This window comes from Rutidosis leptorrhynchoides, chromosome 9 (genome assembly GCF_046630445.1).
Source record: "Rutidosis leptorrhynchoides isolate AG116_Rl617_1_P2 chromosome 9, CSIRO_AGI_Rlap_v1, whole genome shotgun sequence".
Classification (NCBI taxonomy): Eukaryota; Viridiplantae; Streptophyta; class Magnoliopsida; order Asterales; family Asteraceae; genus Rutidosis; species Rutidosis leptorrhynchoides.
Genome location: NC_092341.1, coordinates 94,151,361 through 94,164,084, shown reverse-complemented (window position 1 = coordinate 94,164,084; position 12,724 = coordinate 94,151,361). Strand labels below are relative to the sequence as shown.

General features: G+C 32.1%; 1 protein-coding gene and 1 long non-coding RNA gene across 2 annotated transcripts; one reads left to right on the top strand and one right to left on the bottom strand.

The window, feature by feature from the left end:
* Nucleotides 1-2,067: 2,067 nt before the first annotated feature.
* LOC139868720 (uncharacterized) lies at nt 2,068-4,611 on the bottom strand. Its single transcript, XR_011765988.1, has 4 exons — nt 4,546-4,611; nt 3,398-4,273; nt 3,161-3,211; nt 2,068-2,610 (listed from the first exon to the last, which is right to left on the bottom strand). It is a non-coding gene; the product is annotated as an uncharacterized lncRNA (long non-coding RNA).
* Nucleotides 4,612-6,198: 1,587 nt separating this feature from the next.
* On the top strand, nt 6,199-7,051 carry LOC139868261 (uncharacterized). Its single transcript, XM_071856590.1, has 2 exons — nt 6,199-6,694; nt 6,810-7,051. The coding sequence occupies exons 1-2, from the start codon at nt 6,199-6,201 to the stop codon at nt 7,049-7,051; spliced, it is 738 nt and encodes a 245-aa protein (XP_071712691.1).
* The last annotated feature ends 5,673 nt before the right edge of the window (nt 7,052-12,724 follow it).

Below are 12,724 nucleotides of genomic sequence, written 5' to 3'. Positions count from 1 at the left end.
TTATTAACAGTTCAATGAAGAAACTTATTAAACGGATTCGCGATGCTAGAACCAAGGGGAACTTTAAGTTATGTAACCGGTTAGTATCCAATCTATCGCCTAAAGAAAAAGCGAAACTAGTTGAATTTGTGGATATTACACAGGAATCCGACCAATGGCTTAAAGCAAAAGTCACATATATGCAAGTTGATTATGGTCCAAGAGAAATTGACGATGAAGTTAATCACAATTTCGACACCACAGCTACCTAAGTGTGGGGAGATTCAAATATTCTAAAAAGAAAATGCTGTCTAGAGTTAGTTGTTCTGTTCTCGTGTAGTTCCGAGAATGGAATCCGATTAGTCTTTTCCACTAGCAGACACTAAAGAACTAGTTTTCTCCCCCCATTCTGAATTTTTTTTTTTTTGTAGGTTTTGTATAAAATTAATATGCATTTTAAATTTAAGTTTTGTGTGAATTTAAAAACAAAATTTACTTTATTTCTTTAAATTTAAAAAAATGATTTCTAAAATTCGTCGTAAGTTAAACACTAGGTCATAGAACCGAAATTGCTTTACCCAAGGACGGGGCGAAAAATTTTGTTATCATTATTTTAATATTATTGATCTAAAGTATGCCAAAAATATTATATGAACTAAAACGCTTGAATTTATTTATTAAAAATAAAAAGACGCATGAAAAAAGCCAAGTGTGGGGAGAATGTACCAAGTTATTCAATTAAAAACTATCTATCACATGTTTCTGTAAAGTTATTGTAGGTGCTTTTGTTTTGGACTAAATTAACCGTTTTACCCGATGAAAGAAAAGAAAAGATGGATCTACACGATGAATCAATTCCATCATTAAAAGGAATTAAAGTCTTCCGAAATAGACACGCGCTTCTTGATTTAGGTCAGGAAGTTGTCGTCCAGACCAGCTGTAGACGAAAAATCTACAAAAGTCATCTCTAAAATCAGCAGAAAATCCACGGACCTCAACATCAAACAGGGTCGTCAAGTGGTCAGACTTATCGTAACCATGAAAGGATCTGTCTCGTAAAATGGGGAGGGCGCCGTGCAAATTAGCTTGATAAGACTAATAAATCAGACCCCCAGAAAGGATAATCTCCTTAAAGATTAAAAATAAGCTTTTAAGCCTGATATTACCCAATCCTTGAGATTGACCTTAAAGATTGAGAATTACAAACTCATGAAATTCGATGATATCTAAACTCGAGCTTGAACGAGAAAATATTTTGATCAAAATTAAAACCGATTTGTTTTCTGAAAACCTATTTTCAATACGTTCATTACCATTGAACGTAAAATCCTAAGAATTCATCAGAAATTCATTAGGTCACCTGAATCAAATCGGGTGTCAACCGTAAGAACGGTGGTTGCAAAGCATGGTCGAAGACAGAACCTTGTGTCAGACCGAAAAATTATAGGGTGATCTTTACTATTTCTCCTACAAAGGATAGTAATTGCATCCGACACGTTGTGGACCATGAACATCTGCATGTCATTAGACATTGCCTAAACAGTTGCTTGTTCATCGTTTTCCTTTACAACCGGACGGTAGTTTACTAAAAGGTAATATACGGAGCAAGTATACTGGACGTGTTGCTTTCCTAATACAAGGTTGGCAAGTAGGTGACGACCCTGTTTGATGTATTGTAATCACATTAGGATTCTAGAAAAACTTGGTGATCAAGGATTAAGATGAAGATGTTAGGATTAAACTAGGATTAGTAATTTACTTAATGATCAAGTGTTCTTTTTTTTTTAGCTAGCCGACTTTTATTTGTATTATTATTTTTTTTCCGGCAATTACTATATATATATATATATATATATATATATATATATATATATATATATATATATATATATATATATATATATACTAGTTTCAGGACCCGTGAAATCACGGGTTAGTTGATGGAAAATTGTTAAATAATGTATTATAATTGACAAATGTTGTCAAACGAACATTTCGATTCCATAAAATATTTTTTTAACTCCCTATCACCATTCACCAACTTGTACCTCATCTCCAAATTATTACCCGTGAACAAAGGGGGTCGTTCATAAAAAAAATACAAAAAGATTATGATAAGCTTAACTATATATCAAAAGTGATGATAAAAGCAAACCATAAAACTCATCTAAATTTCTTTCTAAAATAAAAAGTAATTATCGTTAATGCTAAAATCAATTTTTTAAGCATATGACAAACTCATCCCGATTTTTGAAGATATCATATCCAAATTTGCAACAAATAAAGCTCTGATCATTCACTATTATGAGAGGTTAAAGGTCATATCCAACATCCTTCAACATCCTTCAGCTTAGCTTTGAGCATTGCTCGTTATAAATTTGACTAATCAGGTCATATCTAATGCTTACCAATTTCAAATTTTATACAGAGATAAAAATGAATGTTTTTTTTTTTTTTTTTTTTTTTTTTGAAAAGCAAGGCCCCAAAATTTATACAGAGATAAAAACTGAATGTTAGGATACCAAAAAGGGAACAAATTTTTTAAGAAATTACCTTGCATTATATAAAAAAAAGGGGTAACCTTCAAATCGTCTTAAGCAATCTTTTCTCATTGACTTCTTCTTGCTCTTCCTGAAACACAACATTATACAAATTAACTACTACTGTATCTCAAAATTTCCTTTGTAATACATAATAATCACACCCCCAATCTTTTGTTATGATCTTTATTAATTAATACTCCATTATTTCATCAACTTCAGCCCACTAAAGTTGGTTCCTCACAAGTCACAACCCAGTTGTATTCTCTTAAGTACCCAACATGTTTATTGTCTCCAACCGTCCCTTTTAAATTCGGATTAGTACACCACTAAATACGAATTTGCTCCCAAAACAAATGACTTCAAAACTAAAAACCACATCATAAAGTGAATCCATATGCGCCAAATAACCATAAATGAGTCCAGATTGCTTAATATTATGCTTATAAAATGAATCTAGGTGCATTATACGAAGTATTTGAGAGGTAAAATATGGTATTTTTTTGCATTATAAGAAATTTCAGTGTATTCGAGAGATCAGATTGCTACCCAAGCTATATATGAAATTTCAAATATGGTAACAAAATATCGACCTATAGGAAGTATTTGAGAGGTAAAATATGAGAATTATGCCAAATCACCTGTAAGTATTTAAACTTCTGGGTGATTAATTCTCGGTCAAGCTTGTTATCCTGCATATGAAAAAACAAATAAGAAATTACAAAGGTAAATCGGATGAAGTACAAACACTCCAACATGAACCCACAAAAAATAAGTGTTAGTAAAGACTATTTGTGGGACTTCGACATCCCACACAATAGAACTTACAACTTTGTGTATATACACATAAACATCACTGAATAATCTATTAATCTTACACTTCAGCGCATGTAAGCATCCAATAGGAACTTCAAAATTACTGCGATTATTTTTTGCTACCATCAAATGGTTCGAATTTCCGTTCGACATCCACGCCTTGATGTGCAACGGTAGAACATAGTAATATGACAACGATTGCGGCTGTACTCCGTACTATTTTAGTTTTACGATTATTGTTTTTCCTTTTGCACACATAATAAGGAGCCAGCTATTTGAGTTGGGTGCCTCAAAAAATGCCACAGCACTAATAGTATGTAACAGCATGCTAAGTGAACAATGCTAAGTGAACAACAATATTTTATACTTACTCCCACGAAACATCTCCCACAAGCATCCAGTCACCATCCTTATCTTCATATGTAAGCAGAATATATCAATTTATAAACATCAATTTATCATCTATATTTTTTCAAAAACAATTATGTATGTTGTAAGTTATATACATCACCAAATTAATGAATGAAAAACCTTAAAGTTGCACATTAAGAAAGAACCAACAGCGAAGAACTTACAAATGATTGGTGTAGCTTCATCTGCTGAAAACGAAAGAACATAATGAATAATAACCTTCAAATATTACTATGTGTTTATAAGTTATAATTATTCTTTTGGTCATTTCATCAAACACTTGATATGCATATGGAACAAAGAACTTGTTTACATAAGATACTTCTATAAACTTGCTTACATATACTGGAATTGATGCTACATTTTCTTGATATACTTGCAGTAAAAGACAACGGTTAATTATTAAAACTTGAGAGCTATTAGGGAGTACCTTCCTAGTTGAAGCTGTAGATAGAGATATGTTGCCTCTGGTTCTTAACTAAAATGACTTCAGTAGAGGATAATGAAATCTTGAGCCTTCAAATGAGCTGCAATTGCTATAAATTTGAGAAATATGAACAAAATCATAATGTAAATCAAGACATAAAACAAATAAACCTTAAGATCTTTAGCTAAAAACATGAAATACAGACCCCTTAATGAAGCATAGAACCTTAATGAAGCATAGAACCTTAAAAACAAAATCGACAAACATGCTATAATAATAGATGAGAGACAAACATTCAGTTAGCAGATTAGTTAGCATGTTTTTAAAACTAAAATGACAACAAATTAAATAATCAGAAGAAAAAAAACTCACATTTGGAAGAAGGTATGAAGTTATGAATATCGAGATATATAGCTCCTTCACATGAAATTGGAAAAGATGAAGAAACAAATTGGAAAAAAATGGAGAATGAATCCTCAAAATACAAAATAATGTACTTCAAGAGCATAACTATATTCCTGCAAAATAAAAAAAAAATAACTATACTTTAAATATCAACCTTGATCAAGCATGAATCCGGTGAAATTAAGATGCCCTATTAATCACATATGAAAAACAAAGAAAAAGAATGAAGCGTTGATCAGAGAGAAAGAAGAAGCATTAAAAGGAAAACAATAACAGATGTATTCAAACAATATGATACTAAAAAACTATAGCTTATAATACAACCATATATATACGCTAATACACAGCTATACATATATAATGTCTTATCAGAATAATTACAAACCTATAATACGTTCTGAAAGCCCTGATTCATACATATGCAGCTTAAAACTAACAAATACGTAATTCAGAGAAATTGAATTCGAAACCTTAAGCTAATTTGATGATATGAATACAGATACGTATGAAACATTAAAGACAAAAGGAATTAGGATTAATTTAAATTGCATCTAAGTGGAACACATGATAGATAGAAGGAATTTTTCTTAAGGTTAATCGGCGATTGTAAGTCGGATTGAAGAGATGCGGATAAACGGAATTCTGTTTAGATAAACCCTAGAGGAGGTATGTGTTCCGGAGTATTAATTGTATAATTTTTATTTTAACTCTTAATTAATTACTCCGTATAATAAAATAAAATAATGAGATCAGGGTCTTAGATTTTTTTCTTTTTTGTTTTTCTTTTTTTTAATGAAAAAAAAAGATTATTTATGATGTCATCATTTTAGAGTTTTAATAGAAACTATAGATAGATATTATTTAAATGTTAATCTTATTTAATAATAGTTTTATTTATTTATTTACATTATTTGTCCATGTCTTTTATTAAGTTTTTATTTAGTTCTCATTAGTTTTAAATGTATATAAATTGTCACACTTAATTTACTACATATAGTTTATATTATTAATTTGGTATTGGGGTTAGGGTTTAAGGATAATATATTCAAGTATTAATTAAGATCATTAATTATGAACGGATAACAACCCTAACTCAAATACACAAAACAACCTGGTGAAACCCTCAGGGTATTTTAGTCACTTTAGAACGAAAAAATGAGGGTTGTTATAAACATCATTTACAAAACACGGAGAAAACCACCCAACTCGTTTTATTTCTATCATCCATTTTCCAATTTGAAATTTGAAGCCACTCTACCCTACAATGTCGAAACTTAGATATATAGTCAAAAAACAATCATTTCTTTTTCACATTCGTAAAACATGTAATCGAGATCTTGCTATCTTAATGTTAATTACTTATTTTGATAGTACCGTAACACGGTTAACAGAGTCGTCTTAACATTTAAAAGCCATAGATGAAAATAAAATGAGCCCAACTATACGTTAAATTTTTTTTAGTACGCATAAAAAATAATATTTTAATTTATCTATTTATTTACTTAAATTGTATTTAACTACTAAAATGGGCCCACCTATACAATTTATCTAAAAACAATTTTTTTATTTGTCAGGGTTGTTCCTATTGTGGCAGGTTCGTCGTGGAGCTGGCGGAAAATAATGCAGGTTAGACTGATGGTGCGACAATTTTTTGTTTACCAATTTGGTGATGGTAGGGAAGCTTCAGCGTGTTTCGACAACTTGAGCAATCTGGGCCCAATTTCATGCTTGGTTCTGATGGAGGATATCTATGATGCTAATATAATGCGTGCAAAAGTTAGAGATATTTGTGGCATGGGTTTTATACAGTGGCCAAATGGGTGGCAAGATAAATATCCTTTTTTAAACAGCTTGGTATATCCAAATTTCACTAATGGTAAAGATATGCTAGGATGGAAAGGGTCTGATGATAGAATCCACAAATGTACAGTTTCTCAGGTTTGGGAATCCATTCGCCCGCATGCTCCTAAGGTACCATGGTTCAATCTTGTTTGGTTTCCTAAACATGCTTTTGTGATGTGGCTTCTAATGGGAGAAAGGCTCAAGACTCAAGATCGACTGAAACCATGGGAATTAAGAGCTAATCTCGAGTTGAAATGCTCATTATGTCATGAATGTATGGACTCCCATGACCATTTATTTTTCAAGTGCTTGTATACTTCGAAGGTTTGGCAAAAAGTCTTGGTCTTAATGTATAGCGTGGTTAATAGTCATGATTGGAAGATATGTAGACATGCTAATTGATGTTGCTAACCGAAATACAGTTAGAATCGTGATGGCCAAATTATGTTTCACGGCTTTGGTATACTCCATTTGGAATGAAAGGAATCGCCGAATCTTTAAGGGAGCTTTCAGTTCGGTGGATCAATTGTTTGAATTTATTCGCTCCAATGTCCGGTTAAAACTTATGTCCCTTCGGTTTAAGAACTCAAGCCGTGTGGTTCGAATGAAAGAAGAATGGCAAATTGGATAGTTTTCGAGTTTGTCAGGGTATGTTTAATTATCTTCTAGTTTGTAGATAACTGACTGGTTGTTTAGTTATCTTCTAGTTTGTAGATAGCTTGTTGGTTGTCTGCTTGGCCTCAAGGCTCTCTTGTGTCAGCTGTTCCTCGTTGTTAAACTCTTCCTATTAATTTTTTAATCATATTTACTGGGGTACCCTTTACCCAAAAAAACAATTTTTTTATTTGATTTAATTTAGTATTTTGAGAAAAATATTTACATATTCAAACTTTTGAGCACTTAAAAATTTTTGGACGCTAAGCGATTGTTTATTTTGTCTATGCTCGAAGGCATCTATGCGCGTTAATTATATAACTAAGGTTTTGGAACATCATGTATCGTATTATATCGTGGCCGGTAACGCATATATTAATAAGTAGATGTACGTGCGGGTGGGTGGGTTGATTCATGTATGGTGGCCGGGTTGTAGTGGGTCATTGACACGTGGACATAATATTTAGCTGGCAGCATAACAATAACATAAATAATAATGATGATGTAATATTGGATTCCACCGATTCATCCACTGTGTGGGTCCCACTGGACGTTTTCACATTTGACCGACATTCCGCAAATCACCTGACTCATGTTTTACCGTACACCATTATAACAAACGTAATTCCCGCCCTAAACTATTCAAAATGATACGTATGAAACAACCGGTCAAACATATGCAAACTGCAAACACATTATTGAATCACAAATAGTGTGTAAGAAAATGGGTATGAAAACAGATAATCTGAATTTGTTCCTGAATCGTGAAAACACTTTCTTAATTAAGTATTTCGCTCCTCACAAGCCTTGAGTTTACACGAAATCCTAATTAAGATAAGAAAAGAACGATTTTGTTTCCAGGCAAGAAGAAATTAAAATCACGAATTAAAGAATATGTGTGTGTTTTCTGTATGTTTTTTGAATGCCAAATGCCAAAAACATTTGTAGAATACTGATATATTGGCAGTTGGAATTTGAAAGGTTGTTACCTTTCATTTAAGTAGGGAAAGCTGTTATACGAAAAGGTATAACACTTGACTGGTATTTTGTCCAGATACACTTTCCAACATAACATATAGTGTATTTTTTGTTGAAGTTTCGGGGAGATGTCCCCTCGACCCCTGCCCGCTCACCTGGTGAGCGGGACCCCAGCCAGGGGCGCTGCCCCTTTGAGCCCGCCAGGGGCGCTGCCCCTTGACCCCTGCATTTTGCGCGACAGTTAGTAGCCAACTTTCGGGCGTGTACTCTACACTCTCGAACCCGTTATTAAGTATAGCTAGCTAACTCTTACATTCAAGTAAATCTCAGTTCACTAAAATAAATGTTGAATGACACTAAAATCACCAACATATTGTTTATTGACTAACGTTTGACTCGAACTGTTAGAAACTATGTAAATATAATTCGAATTGATTCTGATTTATGTAAACATTATCTATATGAAGTATTTTGAGCTAAAAATTGTCAAGGTTCACAAAATATTTATAGTGATACTTCAAAAGCAGCAATTTGAGTTTTTTGACAATGAAATCACAAATCAAAAATTAGAGTAATATGTGTATTTTTCTGTATATATATTCGAAGTGAAAACGATATGCTAGGTTAATGCATCGAAAATCAGTTAAAAGTAGTTAAAACTGAAAGAGTGTAACTTTTGGCGGAAAAAGCCGTTTCACTTTTTGCGGTAAATGTCGGTTGGTATTTTGGCAGAGAAGTTGGTTTTGATGCAACTTTTCATTATACGGGTTAGGGATGACAAAATATCCATACGCAATAAGAAAACCGGAGACCTGACATTTTTGGGCCAGGCACGGGCTAGGTCTACGGCTTTTGAGCCGAATATGGGGATGGTTTTAAAATTTAGTTGGTTCGGGTCTGAGGATGGTTTTTGATACAATCCCGATTACGCAGCTCGTGTACTCGAAAATAATACTTGTATCTGTATATCTGGCCCGTTTTAGATTTAAATAATAGGTAATATACATATATTATTATATAATATATGTATGTATTAATAGTAAATTGGTACAAAATACATGTGGAGAAACCTATTTACCCGATAATTATTAACTAAATGGGCCTAGATATTCATAGGAAATCTCGTTTACCCGATAGTTAGTAAGTAAATGAGACCCGATAGGTATGATTCCAAATTTGGGACGAATTTTCTTAATCGGATTCGTGTCTGGGATGACTTAGACCCAGTCCATTCCCGGACCGATGCCATCCCTGGAAGGGTCGCATCCCCTTTTATTTAACCACCACTAATTCCGTGATAATATTGTGTTAATGTTATGGGTGTACATTCCACACTCTTAAAACCGTTAATAAGTATAGTTTGGGCCATTTCTTTCATGTAGTCACAATTCTTTCATGTAGTTACAACTACTGAAGATGATTGACCGATAACATTAAAATTATCAAAACAAACGGTCTAATATATATGAATTTTTTTCTTAACGGAGTCTTTAAGGATATGTTGTACACTTCAAAAACAACTACTATAAAATAAACATATAGTAGTATGTACAATACTTTTATAGATATTAATATTATTAATAATAATAATAATTAATAATAATTTTAAAGAATGTCATTCAAAATTTCAATTCTTTTATCATCAGAATTTTGTCTTTGAAACATAGTCAAAATTTTGTAAATTGAAAAAATTTCAAAACAAAGAAACACAATTTATTGAATTGTTCCCAATTTATTGTCCACGATTAAATAGTAGATAAGAATAAAAACTGGATTTATTGTTCAAGCTTATAACTTATCGTTTATAAGCAATTAAGGTGGAATTCTTGAGCTTATTTTGAGGTCACTCTAATAAAGCTTACAAGTTTAATAAAGTGGCTTATCCAAACAATAAAATATGTATATTTATTATATGTTGAAACGAGTAGCAAGGTCGACTATGTGTTTTTTTAACGGCGATATCGATATCGAAAACTCTCATTTGTCACCCCACACACGCGTTAGAAGGAAACCCAAATCGCGACGATGTTGGCAATACCATCGAAGGTTGGGAAAACTCCGGAGACCTTCTCAAATCGCATTGATGTTGCCAGTACCATCAAATGTTGGAAACTCCATGCTTGGAGAGAATCGAATATGGGTTGACAGTATCACAAGTTGGATGCCACCCCGTACAACTCAAGTCAAGTTTGGTGATGCAGTAAAAGAAGAGAAGATTGTCTATTCATAAAACAGACCCGATCAGATGTAGTATTTTAGCTTATCGTTCCAAGAGAGCGCATATGCAGTTTTAAGTTGGTTTATTATATGGTCTAGCTCTTATTAAAGAACAAGAGAGATTTTTATATGTTTTTTGGTTGGTGTTTATGTTTTTGAATATTATCTCTTAGGAAAGATGATGTGCGCGAGGTGATATGAAATAGTTATATTTTTATTAGAAAATACTATTAAATACGATACAATTTTATACAAGTTATTTATTTATTTATAGAGTGGATATACCTAAACCTTGCTACAACACTTATAGGTAGTGTACCTAATCGTACAGTAGTGTAGTTTTTAGTAAGTCCGGTTCGTCCACAGGGAACTAGCCAAGTTTAACGCTATATTTTTTTAAAACTATATTTGTAAATATATATATATATATATAAGTAGTATTATTATTATAAAAGGGGATTTTTACCGTTTAATGACCGGTTTGTCGATTTTAAAACTTTAGTCGCAGTTAAAACCTAATGTAAAATATTAAAAATAAATATAACTTAATTTAAAGCGTAAAGTAAATGACAATAATTAAAGTGCGATAAATAAAATTGCGATAATTAAAAAATACGATAATTAAAAGTGCAATAAATAAAATGACAGTAAATAAAAGTGTGATAAAATATGAAATAAAGAAATTATGCTTATTAAAACTTCCGTAATCATGATGTTTGACGTGTTGATTTTAGTTTATTACCATGGGTTAATTCTCATTTGTCCTGGATTATTCGATATGTCCATCTGGTTTTTGTCCATAACAGTCCATCGGTCATAAATATAAAGTGCGAGTGTCCTCGTCAAATTATCCGTATATCCGAAGTCAAATATTCGAACTAATTGGGGATTCGAACTGTAACAAGGTCTTAATACTTTGTTTAATGAATACACCAGGTTATCGACTGTGTGTAATCCAAGGTTTTACTTCTTTGTTAACAATTACACCAATTACCCTTGAATGTAATCCACCCCTGTTTCAACGAGTCCATTAACTATTAATCTATCCCCGTGTCCGGTCAAATGAATAATTATTGGTATTTATAGATATCCCGCCCACCGTACCCAGTCAAGCGTATGTGGTTATATATAAATACGTCAAATTATAAGTCTATATATTAAATTAACGAGGTATCATTTAGTTAATATAAAGCCCATTAATAGCCCATAGTCTAATTTCCACAAGTGTCGTTCTTTTATCCAAACCCCAATTATGGTCCAAAACCCAATTACCCAATCTTAATATTTAGCCCAACATCACGATTACTTCGGCATTAAATAAGCATAATAATAACTTAGCTACGAGACATTAATTTAAAAAGGTTGAACATAACTTACAATGATTAATAATAGCGTAGCGTTACACGGACAGAATTTCGACTTACACACTTACAACATTCGCTAACATACCCTTATTATTATTATTAATCTTAAATTAAAATTAAAATTATAATTATAAATATAAATATATATATATATATATATATATATATATATATATATATATATATATATATATATATATATATATATATATATATATATGTGAGAGAGAGATTGAATTAGGATGCATAAACTCGACTGAAACTGCGCCTTTTATAGCAATGTGGCCAACCTTTTTGCTCCATGCGATCGCATGGCATTTGTGCTTTCTGGCTATGCGATCGTATGGCCTGGGAATCCAGCTCAGAATTGTTTGTTTGCTAGTTTGCCGACGGTTTTAATATATAATATAATATATATATAATTTTAAGAATTAATTATATATTATATTATATTCATGTGCATAGTTGACTTGTAATTTTTAGTCCATTGCGTCGCGCGTTGAGAGTTGACTCTGGTCCCGGTTCCGGATTTTCGAACGTCCTTTCGTACTATTTAATATCTTGTACTTTGCGTTTCGCGGTTCGTACTGTTGTAATTTTTAGACGTTTCTCATCAATAATTTGAACCATTTTGGTTTACTTTGTACTTTTTAGCTTTTTGGTTGTTTGCGTCTTCAAATCGTCGAATTGTCTTTTGTCTTCACCTTTTATTATTTAAACGAATATCACTTGTAAATAGAACAATTGCAAACAAAAGCTTGTCTTTTTTGAGGGATAATGCTATGAAATATATGTTCGTTTTTAGCATTATAAAATATTCCCACACTTGAGCATTGCTTGTTCTCAAGCAATATAGTCTTGAAATAAAAATACTAGAATCACTTCTTTATTCTTCACACTTTGTACATCAGTGATTTCTATACGGCGGTATGAACAATGATAGTAACGTTGTGGTTTACAGTCCCACATGACTATGAAAATTTAGATCCTTTAGGAAATTGGATCTTTATGAAAACTTTTGATCTTTTGAAAATTCATTCTAGCTTTTACCCTAGATAAGTTTTCCGGAATAACCCTTCACCGGTGTTTGC

What these genes read in the sequence shown, in the direction of transcription:
- LOC139868261 (XM_071856590.1), top strand. Translation starts at nt 6,199, where the DNA reads ATGCAGGTTAGACTGATGGTGCGACAATTTTTTGTTTACCAATTTGGT. An exon ending in ATGCTCATTATGTCATGAAT is followed by an intron (nt 6,695 to 6,809) that starts GTATGGACTCCC and finishes GAAGATATGTAG; the next exon opens with ACATGCTAATTGATGTTGCT.